At 34.8% G+C, this 23210-nt stretch overlaps 1 protein-coding gene across 1 annotated transcript; it reads left to right on the top strand.

Annotated features, from left to right (window-relative positions):
* Positions 1–6403: 6403 nt before the first annotated feature.
* On the top strand, positions 6404–22595 carry LOC141390938 (uncharacterized). The gene is made up of 2 exons (XM_073963867.1): positions 6404–7237; positions 21578–22595. Exons 1-2 carry the CDS (start codon positions 6925–6927, stop codon positions 22534–22536), a joined length of 1272 nt encoding a protein of 423 aa, XP_073819968.1. The 5' UTR covers positions 6404–6924; the 3' UTR covers positions 22537–22595.
* The last annotated feature ends 615 nt before the right edge of the window (positions 22596–23210 follow it).

Genomic DNA, 23210 nt, shown 5'->3' with positions numbered 1-23210 from the left:
TCAAATGGGTCTGATACATTCAAAATATATTAGAATGACGCGTACTTTATAAGGGGGCTATACCAAAACGTGGACCTATATAGCCCAACTTTGGTAGGAATGTTTTCTGGCCTCTGAAGACACAAAGTACCAAATTACAACCAATTCCGTGGTGAAATGGGTCTAATACGTTCAAAATATATTAAAATGACGCGTACTTTATATGGTGCCTTATATGGGGGCTATACCAAAACGTGGACCTATATAACCCAACTTTGGTAGGAATGTTTTTTGGCCTCTGGAGACACAAAATACCAAATTACATCCAATTCTGTGGTCAAATGGGTCTAATACATTCAAAATATATTAAAATGACGCGTACTTTATATAGGGGCTTATATGGGGGCTATACCAAAACGTGGACCTATATAGCCCAACTTTGGTAGGAATGTTTTCTGGCCTCTGAAGACACAAAGTACCAAATTACAACCAATTTCGTGGTGAAATGGGTCTAATACGTTCAAAATATATTAAAATGACGCGTACTTTATATAGGGCCTATATGGGGGCTATACCAAAACGTGGACCTATACAACCCAACTTTGGTAGGAATGTTTTTTGGCCTCTGGAGACACAAAGTACCAAATTACAACCAATTCGGTGGTAAAACGGGACAAATATCTTAAAAATTCCTTAAAACGACGACGCGTCACGCGTCATTTTGTATGGGGGCTATACGAAAGCGTGGACCTACATAGCCCGCTTTCAATACCAAAAGTCCTACGTACATATAATATATTTTCCCAAAGTTTCATCAACCTACGTCAATCCATTCGGACGCTAGAGTGATTTCCACAGACGGACAGACGGACGGACATGGCTATATCGATGTAGAATTGCACGCTGATCAAGAATATATATACTTTGTGGGGTCTACAATGATTATTTCGAGTAGTTACAAACGTAGTGACAAACTTAATATACCCCCATCCTATGGTGGAGGGTATAAAAAAACACGTTAAAACGAAAAGGACCAATCTTTGTTTTAATTTCATATTCATGTATTGTCATCAAAATCTGAAAAGTGTGCAAAGTTTCAGTTCGATTGGTCAACTGCAAGTGTGTTAAATATGAGTTACCAGATTTGAACTAAACGAACCAAAGCAAGTTAAATAAAACACTTCAATATTGAACAAGTTTATAATTTTTTTGTAAGATAAATCGAGCAAAAAACGCACATTTATTGTAATCACTTCTCAAATACACGCCAATATCTTGAGGAAGATATGAAGGTCATTCAAATACATTTTGGGTTCCTTTAAATGGGGTATAATCTTGAAATAAAACTGTATCGGGTTAATACATTTTGAAGTGCGTGTAAATCGCGAATTCCCCAAATTCACACCAGCAAAAAGATTGCATCCAAACATGCAGTTAAATCATATGTATAAGCGATTTGGAAGTGTATCAAAATATGCATTTTCACTCATGATTTTTACAAGAGCGTCACTACTGAAAGCGAATAAATAAATATCCCAGAATAAATAAAAAATTGTGTAAAGCTAAAATATTACGAACTTATGAAATTTTTCTACTTTAAATTCAATCGCAACTGCTGTTGCTGTAGCCGTGTTTTGTATGTATTATTATTGTATGTATTTTGTTTTATATGTTTGTATATTCTCTCTTCTGGTTAATCTGGCTCTGGGTCAATCTCCAGTTCTGGGAACTTGGCTGCTTCGATGGGACGCAACCACAGGGGCAGTTGAAAAGGTGCCGTGTGCTGTGCAGGCCTGTGCGGCATGCGGTGCAGATGTTTTGCACAGTGCCGACGATCCTTGCCCAATAGAAGATTATACGGCTGCACTTTTCCGAGAGTAGTTGAGCCAAAACTACTCCGGTTTGTGGTGGCAGCTGACTCTCCTCAGCTGTGATAGATGGGCGATGAACTCCGAGCACCGCATTCAAACTGTAGCTGTTTATGGTATCTGTAACTGCAGCCGTATGAATGCTATTCCAACTCTCTTGATATGCTTGTTGATCTAAAGGTTCTCTCTTGTAACGCTGCACCTCTTCTTCTAGATCATGAAGATTCTCTTTGATCTGCCTGAATGGGTGAGGCCTATCCAACACATGGTGATTGGGATGGCTGTCACGGTGACACCCGAGATGGTACTGCAACGAAAGCATGTGATTATGTCGCTGTATTGGAAGAATATGTGCCTCCTTATACAGAAGGCCCGCTGGAGTCATAAGGAGGCACCCGGTTTGTTTCCTCCGTTCTCCATTTAATCCAAGCTGTATTGTTCTTGTTTCACATGTTGACGGCGTTTTATATTGTCCTCCCATCGCCAGTTAAGATTTGGACATGTTAAGGCAAAATGTTTATTTTATTTATTTATTATTTTATTTTATAACAAATTTTTGGAAATGTTAACACGTTTTTCTGTTTTGGAAAAATTGATGCCTACGCGCTTGTAGGGTTGTACAAACTGACTTATGTACTTGTCGGGACCTCTAACAACTGCTAATAAAATGTAACGAACGGAGTGCCTTTTTAACGACTCCGTTTGAACTGCATCCGGATGCTATTAAAATGTGAGAAATTGATGTCACTCATTGGATTGCATCCGAATGAGGTTAAAATGTAAGGAATTGGAGTGCATTTTTCACGACCCTGATTGAACTACATCTGCAAGCAGTTAAAATATGAGAAATGGATGTCAATCGTTGGATCGCATCTGAAAGCGCATCAAATGTGGGGAATGGAGTGCCTTTTTTAAGACTCCGTTAGAACTGCATCAAAACATGCCATGAAAGAACTAGTATACATTAGGGTTATGACTTTTTGACATTTTCCCTCAAAAATGATTTCCTGTAGCAGGGATGAATGACCTTTTGCCTATTAATCACTATGCTATCGTTTATTCCATTGAAATATAAAAAAAGTTCACGCACAAATCGATTTTAAAAAAAATTATTTTTTGAAAAAATATATGAAATGAAAAAAAAAATTTTTTTCAAAAAATTATTTTTTGTTGCTCGAATGAATAAATAAATATAAGCCTACTAATAACTATAATAACGTTTATTTCATTCAAATATTGAAAAAGTCGCAAAAAAGTCACTTTGAAAAAATTTTAATTTTTTTTTGGTTTTTTGTGTATAAAATTATATTTTTAATAAAAGCGTTTACGACATTTTTACGATTCTCCGAATTGAAGAAAAATAGTGAGAAACAAATTTTATGTCATTTTAATTATCTCATGTGGCTCTAAAGTTTATTTTCAATTATATATCTGTTTTCAGTGACTTCAAAAAATTCTCCATAATTTTGATAAATTCAAATTTTAAAATCATTTTGTGCGTGAGGTTTTTCACCGAATCACCTTATAATTAAGATTTTATGTAATCTTATGGCAAAACTCATCACGCTATGATACAGGGATATGAGGTTGTAAAAAAGTCATAACCCTAGTATACATTGCACTACTTCTAATTAATTTTGCTGGGCTTGATGAGCATGCGTTTTACCAATACCGTCTCTTTAAATTTGTACATATTTTTCAGGCTTTACTTTGGCCACTACGATATAGCATCGTCTGCCGTTGCACAAAGTGCATACACTTTCTATGCACATCCGATTTCACTATCAACCATGAAAAGATACATCAATCTAAACCTATTTTATTAAAATCCATCAAAAACCTTGGATGTACATTCACAATCTATTTTTGGGATAAATCGGATACAACTTTCATACCGCTAAATTTTTTAAAACTCTGTTTCCGCAAAAAACGCAAATGATGTGTCAGTTTCTTTATTGAAAAGAAGCGATCCACAGAAAACGCAATTAAATCCGCGGTATTTTCAAAAACATTTTTCGCACATTTTTCTGTTTTTGCAGTGACCGTTTCCGTCGTTCTAGTGGATGGACTTTCAAGATCTATGATTTATGTATATGATCCGGACCGTCAAAGAAAACTAAAATATCTTGGGGTCTCAGCAAAATCAAAAGGATATTGTAAATACTGTAACCAAAAAAATTGGTTTTTTAGAAAAAAAAACATCACGCAAATGTTTGACCTTTGGTAGTAGATTATTGTGATGCTGTATAGACTACATAGTCAATATGCATATCAAATTATTCGTAATCGTGAGTGCGGTAATAGATCTTTAATATTGGTTTTTTGATATACCGGAATGGGCGTAGCAGTTAGATAAAAAATAAAAAAAAACACCTAAAATCTGGCTACAAAATGTCAGCATCCATAAAAGGTGGATGTAGTGGAGATTTTCAAAAATGATACATTAGAAGTATAATGTTGATTTTGTATTCTTCTACTTTTACTTTGGACAGATATCCGCAATTTAAACGGTTTGACCGGCAATCGAATAACAACGTAAAAAAATGCGTTTGCTTCAACCTCTTTTTACCTATTTTTATTCATTTTTAGCCACATTTTTGGGCTTTGATCAAAAACACTTCGTTTGTTCACTTTATTCACTTTTATAGTGCAAAACTTGGCATCGACAATATCAAATCAGTCTAGCATCCGCAATCTATAGGCAGGTAAGTTTCGAAGATGGGCTATATCGGCCCACGTTTTGGTATGGCCCCAAACAACGGTACCTCCCGATTTTCGGTATTTTGCGAGTTTTAGCTACACTTTTGGACCGAACTACCTGTGGCCAGTGGTCACAAATCATCTCCACCAACATAGGTCCATGTTTTTGCATAGCCCCCATATAACGATACCTACTGAAGTTACATATTGGTATTTGAGGTTCCCTGCATTCACGAAATTTCTACACCCACATAATGTTACCCCCGATTGTCTTTCTATTTATGGTTTTTGGTTGAGTTTTTAAACGAACGACCTGTTATTTGACGTTTGAGATTCCCTGCAGTCACGAAACTTCGTCTCCATCTAAATTGTGGACAGGAAAGGAAACTCATGATTTCATTTCAGTTCAGAATAATAAAAATGTGCTACACGAAATATATCCAAGGGTTCTGATGCGACAACTCTACCGTGTTGGGTCCATGGACAACGAAAATACCGTTGTTTCCTTTCGGTCATTTCGTGTGTTGTGTTATAACGGTAATTGCAGTGTAGAGTAAAAGTTTCAAATTAAAACAGGCACAAAGTTAAAGTTTTTGAAGTGCGAAAAAACGCATCAAAAACGGGAAATGATTTCCCTTGTGCTCTAGGCTACTTAGAAGACACCAAATAGTATAATGATTCATTTTTACCAAAAAGGCAATTAAGTTAGCTTTCGAAAATGGGGGAAAACTAATAAAATCTGTTGAAAATAGATAAGTTATGCAATTTTTTGTGTTTTTACTTTACTTGGTCAAGTTATTGACCTGCCCCAAACAAAAGACCCATTATTTCAAAATTGCCGCAGACGGACGGAGGGACTGACTTGCATAAAATATCCAAAAAGTAAAAAACACACAAATTGTATAACTTATATATTTTTCAACCGATTTCATTAGTTTTTCCCGTTTTCGAATTACCTTTTTGCTAAAAAAAAATAAGTCATTATAATGGTTGTTATCTTCTAAGAGCCCTAGAGCAAGAGGAAAAGCATTTTCCCGTTATTTGATGCGTTTTTTCGTACGCACCACTATAACCTAGCCATTTGTTAACAGATTTCAAAACATAATGGCTTGTTTGAAAGGTATTACTTGCCACTTTAAATGAAAAGACAATGAATATAAATCCATTGTGAAAAATCTTATAAACCCCCGAAGTGACCCAAAGGAACCAAAGGTGTTTTCGTTATCCAGGGACCTCAACACGACAGAAATTTTACATCAGAACGCTTGAATATTTGTTTGGTCAACTGTTGTAACACAGTGAAAATGGTGGAGCGTATAAGAAGTTCGGCCAAATTTTACGCTGTTTTCACTCGTTCTATTTTATATATATCGACTTAAGCGGGGTACACACGATCAGTTTTGACTGTCGATTTTTCGGAGATATCGATAAATGTCAAACTGTCAAAATATTTTGTGGTTGTCTGATGACTGACAAAAATGAACGGCCACACTGGCAAGCAACCGATTATTTGTGCAAGACTGACAGTCAAAACTGATCGTGTGTACCCCGCTTTAAATGTATTGACTGACAAACTGTAGGGTACCGTACAATTTTCGTTTGTTATCAATATTCAAATTATTCCCCCTATTTTCTTATCAGCTATAAGTGAACAGAATCAAAGCGTTGATTAACATACATTTAATACAATACAATATTTGTCTTCGTTGGGAGATTCATATTTTTACACACTGATAATGTTATCAACCGACAACAACATCATCACACAATCACACAAACATCTATGCATTCAGAGAACTCTAACACATATTCGGTGTACAGAAGCACTTAGTCGCAGCTCAAATTCCATAAATCCCATTTTAGTGGTGTTAAAGCTTTTGTTTACTTCAGATTCCTATGCAAACAACGGCTAAAGTGGTTCGTTCGTCCACACAACGCATTTTTGTTTAACTTTGTCGAAAGTATTATGGCGAGAATAGAAAACAACAAGAAGTACGACGAGAAATAGAGCAACAAACAAGCAAAAGTGAAACCCTTTAAAGTTGTGCGTGTATGTCCCATAAAACTACATACGCTCTGTGTGCCCGGAGGAGACCACAACAATAGTGGTGTTAACAAACTACATTCAACGCGAAGAACAAACGGCGAGTCATATACTGACAATGTTCAACACTCAACAAATAAATCAAAGTCAAATTTAGAGAAAGAAAAAGTTTTACTGGGCATCCATTTTGGGGAAACTTTTTCGTGGGTTCTGTGTTCTACTTGACTGACTAGCAAAATTAGAGAATTTTTGAAGTGAAGAAGCCCCACATATACACACATAGATATTTAAAGAGGACGCCTTGGAAGCATTGCTGAGCTGTGCTGCACCAACATGTGTTGTTTATTTTCTCTACTACTTTGTCAACAACATCAACAATGCCATCGAGCAAAGTTCGCATATCTTAACCGCCGTTCAGCTGTTGTTAAACTCAAACTTTGTCTATTTTTCGTGGTGTTGTTGTTGAATTTAAAGCAAGTATCGCTCCATGAAATTCACAGTCAAAGTTTTTTGTCAGAGTTGCGTGTACAGGAATTACATAACATCGCCATACGTTTGGAACATTCCATAGATGCGGATAAAAGTGCTTGCGAAAGTTACTTTGATTATGTGTGCGGTCGAAATCGTCCACTGTTTTCCATAATGGGTAAGTTATGTATATGAAACTGAATGATGTGTGATGTGCTTGAGGAAATATGTTACTATGCTTTCACATTTTTATGGATCACTACAATATATTGAAAACTTATTTCATTCTAGTCTATTTAAGTGAAGGAATTTAATGAGTCTACCGAGTTTATTCTTTTACCAAGTTGTCCATCTGATACTCTTTAAACCGAATGATCGAGCACTACCTCAGATCTCCACCCAGCAATGTACAAAAATTTACCCTAATATGTTCTATAGATTTACCGTACGTAGCCCTTTTTGTCCTAAGATTGCGTCCAGGGTCTCCATAAGGACCCACTAAACCTTACGAAATTAGTAGACTAGTAATATCCCTTTCTTGGGGGCTTAATCGCGTTCTTTACTGTTTAATTACTAGTTTACAATCTAATTGTGTTTAAATTCGATAAAAATGAGTATAGTTTAGGATTGATCGTTGGATTGATCGGGAAGACGACGTATTCGGTGTTCGGATGCAAATGATCGGGATCACGATGTATTGGGTGTTCAGCTGCAGATGATCGGGATATCGATGTATTCGGTGTTCGGCTGCAGAAGATTTGAAAGACGATGTATTCGGTGTTCGGCTGCAGATGATCGGGAAGGCGATGTGTTCAGTGTTCGGCTATAGATGATTGTGTTATGTACGTGATTACTCGGCTGATGATGATTGGGTAGACGATGTATTCGGTGTTCGGCTGCATATGATCGGGAAGACGATGTATTCGGTGTTAGGATGCAAATGATCGGGATCACGATGTATTCTGTGTTCGGCTGCAGATGATCGGGAAGGCGATGTGTTCAGTGTTCGGCTATAGATGATCGGGAAGATGATGTATTCGGTGTTCGGCTTCAGATGATCGGGAACACGATTTATTCGGTGTTCAGCTGCAGATTATCGGGATATCGATGTATTTGGTTTTCGGCTGCAGATGATTGGGAAGGGGGCGTATTCGGTGTTTGGCTGCAGATATTCGGGAACATGATGGATTCGGCTGTTCATGCTCGGGTAGCCGAGGGGTTCGACGCTCGGGTATCGGTGTTCGGGAATAGAGGGATACCGCGATCGGTTCTTGACACGATGTATTCGTCACTCGGTTGATAGTCTAAGGCTGCTGTCTAATTTCTACTATTACCCAAACAGTGGAACAGCTGACCCGAAGGCCCTGTAGAACTGCAAAATCGAAGGTCCAGTGCCGAGTGGAACAGCTGACCCGAAGGCCCTGTTAAACTTTAAACCCGAAGGTCCAGTGCCGAAATGAACAGCTGACCCGAAGGTCCAGTAGAACTATAAACCCGAAGGTCCAATGCCGAATGTATTAGCCAACACAACTTAATGTGTAGCTCTCAAAAAGTATTTCCAACTCTGTAACACCAAGGTGTACGTTGGCGGATTTAGACAGACTTTAGTTCCTGGCTCTAGTAGATAACGCTTTGCAGTAGCCAACTCGCCCTAATACCCCGGTTACACTATTGAAGGTTAACCCACTGGGTTTAATAGATCCAGTGGGTTAATCTTTGCTGGTTACACTTAGCTTTTCGAGGATATAAACTGTCAGCTGATGTTTGTTTACGTATACATACAAAATAACTAATAAAGTCGTGTTTTACGCTTTTGCAATTTCTCGTATGAGATATCGTCCCCTCTTTGCTCATATTGGTATATTTTACACACAGGGATACATTTTTGTATCACGGTATCAAGCGTACTTTTTGTTAAAAAGTGTCTAAAGTAGAAAAATAAATAATTTTATGATTTTCAAATAACTTTAGATTTATTAACTCCATAAAATCTCATGCGACCAATCGTAAACGTGTAAAACACGACAAACTCTGTTGGAAAAACAATTGCAACTTTTGGTACTTTTTGAGTAGAGTTGGATTTTATTGCACAAATACCGAATACAACACTGTATTTTTGGTGGATTTGTGCCGGATTTAAAATAAACCCAGTCGTGAGAGGATTTAATTTTTGTATGGCAAATCTGGTCAGATTTGACCAGATTAAGCAATAAATCCTCATAAAGTGGGTTAACCCGGCAAAAAACTGTAGTGTAACCGCACTATTAGCATCTAATTCTGAAATACTTGAGGGATCCCAAGTATGAGCCGAATGCGAATTATTTTCCCTAAGCACTGATGACTTTTCTACCTAGTGTCAGGTAGAAATAATGTGTGGTGGAGTGTTGTTAAAGCGCTGTTCCTGTATAACTCTAAGGGGTTTCTTGGTAGTAGTCACAGTTTATACAGTTGGACACTAAGCCCACCTGATTGCTATGTTTGTTGTCAAAAACATTATTGTGATTTAAAATACAAAGAAACTCAAATCACAATAATATACAATTTATTATGTTTGTTGTCAAAAGTTGTTAACAGAACTCTGAATGGCCCACCTTCTATAGGCCTTGGTAGTCGTAGAAGTTGTTGTGTTATGTACGTGATTACATTGTCACGTTACAATATATTTTTTGTGGGGATACCAATAATTTTTGAGATAATAACCACAAAGTTTCCAAAAAACCAGCCCCCCAACTAAGTCGAAAAATTTAGTATTTTTAGGCGTACAGAAATAACCCACCATACCATTGCTATTAAAAACGATATCGTTTTCGAATGTTTCTCGATAGTTTTGCGGATATGTTGTTCGAGAATGACACACGAGAATGAATTGAAAACGATTCATTTGTCGCTCAGTTTGTGGCAGGAAAACCTTCGATTTCGAATGTCGTTAATAATATTATTAGCGAATGAATAGTTTTACGATAGTGGCAAAAAAACATTTTTGTTGGAGTTTCTTGATGTGTCTGTTATGGGCCTTTTTCGTCTTTATTTCTTTGTTAGTTTGCGATTCGATATGTAACTGTTGATAAACATTGTTGTCTTGTATTTGGTAACCTAACCATATGTTGTATTTATCAACACTTATTGTTTATATTTTACGTAGCATTTATATCGAAATTATTTGAAAAAATGCAAATGGGAATTTTATACAACCGACATAAAATTCTTTTTTGTAACAAAAAAAATTCCAAAAACTATTTTTCTTATGAAGAAAAAACATTCACAAAATGTTCCAAAATGATATCGTTTTCGGTCTTTAAGCGAACAAAAGAAAAACACAAGAAAAAATATTTGCCAAACGTTCGAAAATGATATCGTTTTCCAAACTTCTGGCAAACATTCGAAAAATGTCAGCAATTGGTATGGTGGGAAGGCCCCATGAAATAACACCCCAACTGGGAAATGAAAATATGGCCAAAGAAAACAACAACAACACCTTTGAGGCCTATTTGCTTTTTGGAACCTTTTTTCGTTCAGCAGTTGGGGCTAATCACAAAAAAGTAAATCGAAAATTTGAAAAACAAATTGGGGTGTACAATTGAATTTTCTATTAGGTCCATTTTGCACATATTTGAGGTCCAAACGCAATTTAGTGTTTAACAAAAACAAGAAATTGGGAAGAATTTTCGAAACTTTTTATTAACGAACAGAGTAAAATTTGGGCCGCAATTTCTTTGGGAAAGCTTAACAGTGTAAGAAAAAACTGAATTTAGGAAAACTCTGGATAACGTAGCCGGTTTCTGGACATACCCAGAGGCGGAAAACTTGAGCCCCGGCCGAATAGGTAGGAAAAACATGCATTAATAGAAATATTAGAACGCTGAGCCAGTTTTTGGAAATACTGCACAGGTGAAAATTTTAAGCTTTGGTCGAAGGCCTGACGTTTATGCTACAGTTCTTTGTACATGTTTCTGTGTTTTCATGTTTTAAATTGAAAGTTGACGAAAACAGCCGGGATTTAAGACTTCAAGCATTGGACAGATACAAAATTCGGCTACGCATACACAATTTTTTTTTGCCTTATAAACTATTTCAAAATTATAAGATGAAATAGATGACCGTTCTTCGGCCAGGATTTAAGACTTCAACCCTTGGACAGATGTCAACTTCGACAACACGCGCAAAATTGTCTTTGAAATGTTTTGGGTTTTATGTTCGATTTTTTTTTTGTTTTTTTTTTTTTTTTTTTTGGATTTATGTATGTCTTTAAAATTCCAACAAATTTTGGTAGTTATGTCCGAATTTATTGAAGGACTTCAATTTATTAAGAATTTATTAAGATTTCAAGCATTGGACAGATACAGAATTCGGCTACGCATACACAATTTTTTTTTTGCCTTATAAACTATTTCAAAATTATAAGATGAAATAGATGACCGTTCTTCGGCCAGGATTTAAGACTTCAACCCTTGGACAGATGTCAACTTCGACAACACGCGCAAAATTGTCTTTGAAATGTTTTGGGTTTTATGTTCGATTTTTTTTTTTGGTTTTTTTTTTTTTTGGATTTATGTATGTCTTTAAAATTCCAACAAATTTTGGTAGTTATGTCCGAATTTATTGAAGGACATAATCTCAAAACCATTGTGCGTGGTAGTAATATACTGTCACAATTAATAACTATAGAAAGAATATCTTTAAAAACTTGTTTGTGCAATTACACCCTAAATTTGAATAACTATTTTGGGACTTAAATGCATACTTTGGGGCATTTTTGTATTTTGGTGTTTTAGGTGATATTGCATGTTGAAAATGCATTTTGGCCCCAATGAAACTATTAAAATTCCGATGGAAAAATCGATCTGAAATAAAAATATTAAATAATTTCATAGATTTTTCACAATGTCGGCAAACGTGTCCCACTTCTGACAGCACCTAATTGGTATCCTATGTCTCAAATTCCAGTTAATTCTTGAATATTCGCAATCCAAAACAATTCCTTTCGGCCTTTAGGATTTTTTTCTTCTACTCTAGATTCTATGATATCCTGCAGTGGTTTGTATTTTGAATTTCTCATGATATATTCTATCATATAAAACTATTCATATTTTCTAAATTTCAATTGAACATTTCAGATGCAACAGTCTGAAAATCAAAGAAAAATCTGACATTGCAATAAAGTATTCTGAATTTCAAATGGAATATCTGTATTACAAAAGGAATTTCGAAATTTCTATTGAAATTTTTGAATTGTAACCGATGAAATTCAACTTATTTTCTTTCTGTGTATAGGAAGGATCTGGTTTTTATACCCTCCACCATAGTATGGAGGGTATATTAAGTTTGTTTTTCCGTTTGTAACGCATTGAAATACTCATTTGCGACCCTATAAAGTATATATATTCTTGATCAGGGTAAAATTCTGAGTCGATCTGAGCACGTCCGTCCGTCCGTCCGTCTGTGGTAATCACTCTAGCATCCACAAAAATGGAGATAGAACGCTGAAATTTTGGGAAAATGCGTCTTTTGTTTGCAGGTAGGTCAAGTTCGATGATGGGCTATATCGGTCCACGTTTTGGTATAGCCCCCATATAACGGTACCCCCCGATTTACGGTATTTTGCCGTTTTTAGCTACATTTTCAGACCGATTTAGCTATAATTTGACATATAGGGTTCTTAAGTGTCAATAAACTTATATAACAAAAGTTGTGGACATAGGTTCACGTTTTGGTATAGCCCCCATATAACGGTACCTCCCGATTTACGGTATTTTGGCGTTTTTAGCTACATTTTCAGACCGATGTAGCTATAATTTGACATTTAGGGTTCTTAAGTATCAATAAACTTATATAACAAAAGTTGTGGACATAGGTCCACGTTTTGGTATAGCCCCCATATAACGGTACCCCCCGATTTACGGTATTTTGACGTTTTTAGATACATTTTCAGACCAATGTAGCTATAATTTGACATTTAGGGTTCTTAAGTGTCAATAAGCTTATATAACAAAAGTTGTGGACATAGGTCCACGTTTTGGTATAGCCCCCATATAACGGTACCCCCCGATTTACGGTATTTTGCCGTTTTTAGCTACATTTTCAGACCGATTTAGCTATAATTTGACATATAGGGTTCTTAAGTGTCAATAAACTTATATAACAAAAGTTGTGGACATAGGTTCACGTTTTGGTATAGCCCCCATATAACGGTACCTCCCGATTTACGGTATTTTGGCGTTTTTAGCTACATTTTCAGACCGATGTAGCTATAATTTGACATTTAGGGTTCTTAAGTGTCAATAAACTTATATAACAAAAGTTGTGGACATAGGTCCACCTTTTGGTATAGCCCCCATATAACGGTACCCCCGATTTACGGTATTTTGACGTTTTTAGCTACATTTTCAGACCGATTTAGCTATAATTTGACATTTAGGGCTCTTAAGCGTCACTAAACTTAAATAACAAAACTTGTGGACAAAGGTCCACGTTTTGGTATGGCCCCCATATAACGGTTCCCCTAGATTTATGGTATTTTCACGTTTTTAGCTACATTTTCAGACCGATTTAGCTATAAATTGACATTTAGGGTTCTTAAGTGTCAATAAACTTATATAACAAAACTAGTGGACGTAGATCAATGTTTTGGAATAACCCCCATATAACGTTACCGCCCGATTTCAGGTATTTTGACGATTTAAGTGGCATTTCTAGACCGATATAGCTATAATTTGATATTTAGGGTTCTTAGTGACCAGAAAACTTATATTCGAACAAATTATGAACATAGGTACATGTTTGGTATAGCCCCATATAACGGTACCTCCTGATTTTCGGTATTTTGAGATTTTTACCTACAAGTTTTAACAGAATTAGCTGTAATTTGAACATTTGACATTTGAAGTTCTTACAGGTCAAAACACCTCTCCACCAAAATTGTCTGAAATTTTGGGAGAATGCGTCTTTTGTTTGCAGGCAGGTCAAGTTCGATGATGGGCTACATCGGTCCACGTTTTTGTATAGCCCCATATAACGGTACCTCGGTATAACGGATTTCGGAATTTTACCTACAAGTTTTAGCCGAATTATCTGTAATTTGAACATTTGACATTGTAATTTGAACATTTGAACAAAATTGTCATGAAAGGTCGATGTATTGATAAAGCTCCCATATAAAAGTACCTCCCGATTTTCAGTAATTTGATGATTTTAGCTACAATATTAAACCGAACTAGCAGTAATTTGACATTTGAAGTTCTTAGTGGTCACAACACCTCTCCATAAAAAATTGTCAACATAGGTCCATGTTCGGATATAGCTCCCATATAACGGTACCTCCCAATTTTCAGTAATTGGCAATTTTAGCTACAATTTTTAACCGAACTAACTGTAATTTGACATTTGAAGGTTGTAGTGGTCACTACACATTTGCATCAACAATTTTCAACATAGCCCCAATATAACGATACTTCCCGATTTTCGGTACTTTGAGGGTTTTACTTAAAATGTTTAACCACGTATTTCCATGTTTTGGTATAGCCCCAAAACAAACCTCCCGAATTTCCGTACCTTACCTTTATTTTTTGGACGAAATTTCTGTAATTTGAAATTTAAAAGCCAAAAAAATTCTGCAACAAAAATTGTTCATTTAAGTTCATATTTTCGTATAGCCCACATACCTCCGAACTAGCTGTTAATGAGATTTGAAGTTTTCACGTTATGTACCGATTTTCGGTATTTTGAGGATTCTAGCTACAATTTTTAACCGAATTAGGAGTTATTTGACATTAAAGGCTCCCTTCAAAAACTGTCAACATAGGTCCATGTTTTATTATAACCCCTATATAACGGTACCTCCCAATTTCTCGCCCACCAAAAATTGTCAACATACATAGTTAGATATAGGCACCATAAAAAAAGACATGAAGCATTTTATGTACATTATCTGACATTTTAAGGTACCCACTTAAAGTTGGGGACAGGACAACAACTAATTATTCCATTTTAGTTAAGAATATTTTATGGTGGAGGGTATGAAAAGTTCGGCCCGGCCGAACTTAACACTTTTTTACTTGTTTCTTTATAGTATGTTGGCGCAGACCCAAAGCAATAAAAATCCCCTGATGTTTTAACGATCAACTTATCTTAATGCCAACATTGCATCCCACTAAGGAATAGGAGTCATAGGAATTTGAAGTTTCACAAACACAGCCTTCAATACGTCTTATTTACCCAGTATTAAAGACATCGTTTGACCAATTTTAGCGTTTTAAACTTGAAATGGCTTTTATTCGTTTCAAATTTTAACAAATTAAAGAATGTGCTATTTCGGTTGACGTACAAATGTTGGGCTTTTTAAAAGAAAATTATAAAAAATATATGACGGGATTTTATCAAAGCAACGCTTTTTGTTAAAATATACTTCATAAGTGTACACAAGAAGATATACATACAAACATAACCCAGGACATTCGACAAATGTCAGCTAAAATAAACTAACAAATAACAATTTGAAATATGCTATTGAAATGAAACGGAGTGTATGTGCAAGTTTTAATATAGCCCTTTCGACATTTTTAGATAATTTTTACTTTAGTTACATTTTCCGACCAAAATACCTCGAATTTACAAATTAGAGGCTTCTAGTAGTTTAAAACCGTATAACAGTTCATCCCGGCCGAAGTTGTTGTACTTTCGTACAGAGGGTTCTCTGATTGGAAGGTAAACGATACGCCTTATGTGTAGTCTTTTAAAGGATTTTTCTACCGAAGTTTCTGCAACTTGGAATTTCTGATTCTTAATAGGTAAACAAGTGAGAAAAGGCTATAGTCGGTACTGGGCCGACTATGTGATACCCTACACCACTACCTCTGTGCATAATCTTTTCAATCGAAAACATTTCTTTTAGGGAGATACGAAAGTTTTCACCTTTCTGGCTTTTATACCAAATGACTTAAGGTGAACTGAACCAAAATAATTAATATTTAATTTTATATTGGACTACTATCGACATCTCCAACATCAATATGCCTCTATCTCTGTGAGAAAATTTTGTGATGATCCGATCAAAATTCCGACCTGTCGTGTGATTGCAGAAAAAGTAGAAAAAAGGGATGTATTACCGACTATTGCGATATCTCTATTATTTGACCACCTACGTCAACCTACTTTGCATAATTTTAAAGATGGAATTTTTTCTACTTTCTTAGTCGGGTTTTGCTTTTAGATGGTCCCCAAGCAAAGGTGTGATATGCGTCATTATAACTAAAATCGCAAAAATGAAAAGTTGGGTTCTATTAGCGACTATTGCGATATCTTCGTTGTGTGACCGCCTACGACAACCTACGTTACATTGTTGTAAAGGCGATATTTTCTACTTGCTTTTTATATACCCCTTATAGACGCTGAGATATTTGCTTTGGAATAAAATGTAGACTTTTTCTTCAAATAACTTTTTTGCTCATTCCGACCTAATTATTATCCGACCATCACCAAAATCAATAGGCTTCTTCCCCTCCGCGACCCCCATCAACACCCGTGACGATCCGATCAAAATTGCGACCTGTAGCGTGATTTCCAAAAAAGTGGAAAAATGGGATGTATTACCGACTATTGCAATATCTCCGTTATTTGGTCACCTACGCCGACCTAGTTTGCATCATTGTAAAGATGAGATCTTCTACTTTCATAGTCAGGTTTTGCTTTTGAAAAGTCCCTAACCAAAGCTGTGATATTCGTCATTATAATTAAAATCGCAAGAATGAAAATTTGGGTTTTATTTGCCACTATTGTAATATCTCCGTTGTTTGATCACCTACGAGAACTTACTTTACATCATTAGAAAGGTGATATTTTCTACTTTTATTGTCAGGTTTTGGTATACCCCATATAGAAGCTGAGATATTCTCTTTGGAAAAAAAACGTTGTCTTTTTATCCACATACAATTTTTGCCCATTCCGACCCCTGAACATTATCCGACCATCACCAAAATCAATAGGCTTCTTCCCCTCCGGGACCCTCATCAACGTGACGATTCGATCAAAATTGCGACCTGTAGCGTGATTACAAGGTTTAGATGGACAGACGGACGGACTGACGGACGGATCGACTCAGCTCGTCGAGACATTCATTTTGGTATATATAAGTATGGGTCTACGACCATTATTTCGATGCGTTACAAACTTTTTGGGCAAAACCAACTTATAATACCCTCCCCACATAGTGGTGTAGGGTATAAAAACCTCCAGGCAGCAGTATAGGCTCATATTTTGGTATATATGTACCTCATATAATGGTACTTCCAGAATAGAAGAATAACTTCGTTATAGGGAAAATCGTTATAGCGAGGTTAAAATAAGTAAAAATTGTTTATATTTTCGTATATATGTACCTCATATAATGGTACTTTCAGAATAGAATAACTTCGTTATAGGAAAGTTCTTTATAGCGACGTTAAAATAAGTGAAAATGCACGGAAAAAAGTTATGTTTTCAATTTTGATTCGTTATGAACAAAAATTAGTTAGAGAGAATTTCGTTATACAGAACTTCGAGTGTATATAAAGATTTGTGAATCTGTGGTTTTAACACATGAACTTCAATCAGAGAGTTTTCGCATTCGGATTTCATTTCTGTGCGCGGTGCGCCTTAACTAATTTTAAATGGAAAGTGCTTACACCTGGGAAGCTTTTGCAGATTCTGAAACTACAATACTCATAAATGAAAAATATCAAGAAACAAAAAAAATCGCCGGAGGGATTTTCAAAAAAATCGCGATTTAATTTCACATTTTTAGGGGTTCTTTAGGGTTTCACGATTTTACTTGGAAACCGCGAGCCGCATGTATGTAAATAGACCAAAAAAATATTGTAGCTGTGAAAACTCTCCACAAGATTGACCTTTATGATTTTTTCGTAGGTTTTACCGTTTTCGAGATATAGAAGTTCAAATTGAGACAATGCACTGCACTGACTGTATCGCCTCCTTATAAAACAATGGCGTTACTGCAATTTCCCAAATTAAACTTATATATCTTGAAAATGGAAACCTAGGAAAAAATAAATCATACAATCTTGTAGAGAATTTTCACAGCTTCAACATTTTCTTTAGTTCCATTTTGATATGACCTGTGGTTTCCAAGCAAAATCTTGCAGACTTAAGATAAAAACCTAAAAATTCTTACTGAACCTCTATATCTCAAAAACGGTAAAACCTACGAAAAAACCTAAAGGTCAGTCTTGTAGAGAATTTTCACAGCTACAACATTTTCTTTAGACTCATTTCGATACGACTTGCGGTTTCCAAGCAACATCGTGAAAACCTAAAGAACCCTATAAATGTGAAATTAAATCGCGATTTATTTTCAAATCCCTCCGGCGATTTGTTTTGTTTCTTGATATTTCTCATCTATGAGCATTGTAGTTTCTGAATCTGCAAAAACTTCCCAGGTGTAAACACCGTCCATTTAAATTTGGTTAAGGCACACCTTGTATATTGTTGGCTTACTTTTCCAATACGACCCATAGACATATTTATGAATAGATTGATGTCGATGGATTGTGTTCAGTAGAATGTGGAAAATATACTCCAAACGTTGTCATCATGGGTATGGATTCACGATCGTCGCCATTTCAAACAAGGGACTATTTCTAAGACTTACTTTGCGCTTCGAGAGTTTTTTTTGTGAAATTTTGTGGGACATTTCTTTCATTCAGTGCACATTCATTAACAAAAAAATTATTAAAACAATTATATATTTTTATATTTATTTATAAACAAAAGAAAATAATTTTTCACTTAGCCTCAATAAGTATATTCTTCTTCATGTGGAATCTCTCAAATAAAATTTAAATGCCAGCATTTTATTTGAGTGATTTCATAATGAAGAAGAATATACTTATTGAGGCTAAGCGAAAAAGTATTTTCTAAAGGATTTTAAAGGATTTTAGATCAAACTTGGATTTTTAAAGGGTTTTAGATCAAACGTGGATGTTTTAAAGAATTTTAGATAAAACGTGGATTTTTTAAAGGATTTTGGATCAAACGTGCATTTTTAAAGGATTTTAGATGAAACGTGCATTTTTAGAGAATTTTAGATCAAACGTGTTTTTAAGGAATTTAAATCGAGCGTAGATTTTTAAAGGATTTTACATCAAACGTGGATTTTTTAAAGGGGTTTACACCAAACGTGGATTTTTAAAGGATTTTAGATCAAACATGGATTTTTAAGGGATTTTAGATCAGACGTGGATTTTTAACAGCATTTTAGAACAAACGTGAATTTTTTAAAGGATTTTAGAACAAACGTGGATTGTTTAAGGGATTTTAGATCAAACGTGGATTTTTTACAGCATTTTAGATCAAACGTGGATTTTTTAAAGGATTTTAGATCAAACGTGGATTTTTAAAGGATTTTAGATCAAACGTGAAATTATTAAAGGATTTTAGATCAAACGTGGACTGTTTCAAAGGATTTTAAATCAAACTTTGATTTTTTAAGGGATTTTACTTCAAACGTAGATTTTTACAGCATTTTAGATCAAACGTGGATTTTTTAAAGGATTTTAGATCAAACGTGAATTTTTTACAGCATTTTAGATCAAACGTTGATTTTTTAAAAGATTTTTTACAGCATTTTAGATCAAACGTGGATTTTGTAAAGGTTTTTAGATCAAACGTGAATTTTTTACAGCATTTTAGATCAAATGTTGATTTTTTAAAAGATTTTTTACAGCATTTTAGATCAAACGTGGATTTTTTAAAGGATTTTAGATCAAACGTGTTTTTTTTAAAGGATTTTAGATCAAAAGTTGATTTTTTAAAAGATTTTAGATCAACCGTGTTTTTTAAGAGATTTTAGATCAAACGTGGATTTTTTAAAGGGTTTTAAATCAAACGTAAATTTTTTAAAGGGTTTTAAATCAAACGTAGATTTTTTAAAATATTTTTAAATCGATCGTCGATTTTTAAGGGATTTTAAATCAACCGTGGATTTTTTAAAGGATTTTAGATCAAACGTAGATTTTTTATAGGATTTTACATCAAAGGATTTTGTATTAAACGTGATTTTTTTTAAAGGGTTTTAGACCAAACGTGGATTTTTTACAGCATTTTATATCAAACGTGGATTTTTTAAGGGTTTTTAGATCAAACGTGAATTTTTAAAGCATTTTAGATCAAACGTTGATTTTTTAAAGGATTTTATATCAACCGTGGATTTTTAAAAGATTTTAGATCAAACGTGGATTTTTTAAAGGATTTTAGATAAAACGTGGATTTTTTATAGGATTTTAGATCAAACGTGGATTTTTTTTTAAAAGATTTTGGATCAAACGTGGATTTTTTAAAGGATTTTAGATCAAAGTTGGATTCTTAAAGGATTTTGGATCAAACGTGGATTCTTTAAAGGATTTTATATCAAACGTGGATTTTTTAAAGGATTTTAGATCAAAGTTGGATTCTTAAAGGATTTTGGATCAAACGTGGATTTTTTTAAAGGATTTTAGATCAAAGTTGGATTCTTAAAGGATTTTGTATCAAACGTGGATTTTTTAAAGGATTTTAGATCAAAGTTGAATTCTTAAAGGATTTTGGATCAAACGTGGATTTTTTAAAGGATTTTATATCACACGTGGATTTTTTAAAGGATTTTAGATCAAACGTGGATTTTTTAAAGGATTTTAGATCAAACGTGGATTTTTTAAAGGATTTTTTTAAAGGATTTTATATCAAACGTGGATTTTTTAAAGGATTCTAGATCAAACGTGAATTTTTTTTAAAGGATTTTAGATCAAACGTGGATTTTTTAAAGGATTCTAGATCAAACGTGAACTTTTTTAAAGGATTTTAGATCAAATTTGGATTTTTAAAGGATTTAACATCAGACGTGGATTTTTTAAAGGCTATCTTTAAATCCCCCGATATTTATGCCCCATCGTTTTTCGTTGCCGATTCTTCTAGAAAATCTGGCAACATCTAGAAACCAACTGTGCAACAAATTCACTGACACACACACTTACAAGAACTGGCTAGAGGGCGACAAACACAAGAGAATCGAAAGACAGCAATGACGTCATTAAACTCTCAAAACAAACATGAAAGGGTACAACAATAATAAATACAATAATAATAATCGCTAATCATTGCATGACAAAAGCCAAGCCAAAACAAACGAAACAAAAGCACACCAACAACGTGCAGAGAGCCTGACGGACTGAGAAACTTCTATACAGTAGTTGTTTTTGTATTTACGTTACAATTCAAATTTTTAAATTAACGGAAATTCATCTAAACTAACTTAAACCTATCAATTACATTCGTAACAATATTAATATTGTTCTTACCGAGTAGGTCAAGTGGAAATATAATTTTTTATTGCAATTGAAATTGTTAAAGATATTTGTCAATTGGTAAAAAATAGTTTTTAGTTATAAAATGTTGTAGGTTCCTAACTAACTAATACATACCTATATTATTATTTTTAACTCCACATATACAACATTTTCTTATAATCACTCTTTACTTATTTATTTTTTTGAAGGTCACCTCCCGGATAGTAACGAGCTAATACACCTTCTTACTGAACTTCAAGAGGATCCCGAACAATTTGATGCCAAACAAAAATTAATGGATTTCTTTATATCGTGTAACTCTCATAAATCTCTAGATGATTGCTATCGTGAAACGTTTGAATATTTCAAACCGCTTTTCGGCTATTTGATAAGTAAAAATTATTTAGACAATTCACCAGAGCTTGACACTTTCTTGAACATACTCGAACGATTTATACGTGTGGCAGAGCAGAACAAACGTTTTCGTCAAGAGCCAACATTGCTAAAGTTGACAACATTGAAAACAAGTTTCCGATATCCGCAAACCTATTTCCGCTCTGTGAAATTGAACCAAGAATATGAATCATTAAGAATTTATCGAGAAAGTTATCAACATAACATAAAAAATCTGGAAATTTTTCGTAGACGGAATTCCACCTATACCCAAGGTACAAATCGTATTGTTCTTGACTGGACACTGTATCTCTATCAGAGTCGCCACAAACCCATTTCATACTACTATCCAACATTTAATACCCATTTATGGATGTCGGTCTACAATCGCTCTGAAGTACGTGAATATGAGCCTAAACGATTTGCCGAAATTGGTGAATGCCTAAAATTGCCACAATTTGTAAATGCTTTGGAGGAAGCACGAATTTTAACCATTGTCTATTTGAAGAGTTTCAATAGTGCCTGGAAGGATTACATGGACTGGATATCATCGTCACCAACCAATGAACAGATAACGGCCCAAGAAAATCAAATTCTAGCCCAATATCAATTGACCAATGAGAAATTATTTTTCACTTTGTATGCCCAAAACTTTTGTGAATTTGGCAGAGATTTGGCCGAAAATGTTTTCTTTGTGGGACTAAAACAAAGTCTTAATTTTACAAGGGCATATTCATGTAATTATCGTTTAGATAAAACCTACGATTGCCTGTAAGAAATATTTATGCTTTTTGTTATTGTTAAAAAAATGTCAATAAATGATTTTAATATTAAGTGTGTTGTTGTGCTTGCTAGATGTTACTGTAAAGACTGGTGCATGACGTAGAAGGTGCCAGAACCAAACGTACATGATGGAACTTAACATGACAATGTCCAGGACTTGTCTTGGTTAATCTATCATTACAAGTGCCCCCAACATACCCCAAGTGTCACCGTGGGAGATGTTTACATCATCCTCTAAGAGCCTAAAAACAGGAATATGAATGAATGAACAGGGAAACGCATAAATGAATCAACATTGTGTCGCCATCCTCCTTAAAAGTACAAAGTCGGTATTATTGACATAACAGGGAAGCAGGATTTTGGAAAGATGCAATCACGGTTTTCCCGGAGACAAAACAAAAACATCCGTAAAAATTTATTATGCGTATTGTTGGTGTAATTTCTTATTGAAAGAAATTACTTCTTCCACACGAATATTCATTAAAATTTACAGTGGCGTTTTTATTGGGAAAGCCGCTACAAGTTTCTTTTTATACCCTACACAAGATTGTAGTAAGGGGGTATTATGTCTTTGTGCATTTGTATATAACATGCAAAAAGAAACGAGATAGAACCATAGTTCTTTTTGAGGAAATACATAGAAAAACTTTCTGACCCGATTTGTGC

Source organism: Musca autumnalis, unplaced genomic scaffold (genome assembly GCF_047663935.1).
Source record: "Musca autumnalis isolate F117 unplaced genomic scaffold, ASM4766393v1 scaffold_1, whole genome shotgun sequence".
Taxonomy (NCBI): domain Eukaryota; kingdom Metazoa; phylum Arthropoda; class Insecta; order Diptera; family Muscidae; genus Musca; species Musca autumnalis.
The sequence above is the reverse complement of the archived record's forward strand: the minus strand, read 5'-3'. Positions and strand labels throughout refer to the sequence as shown.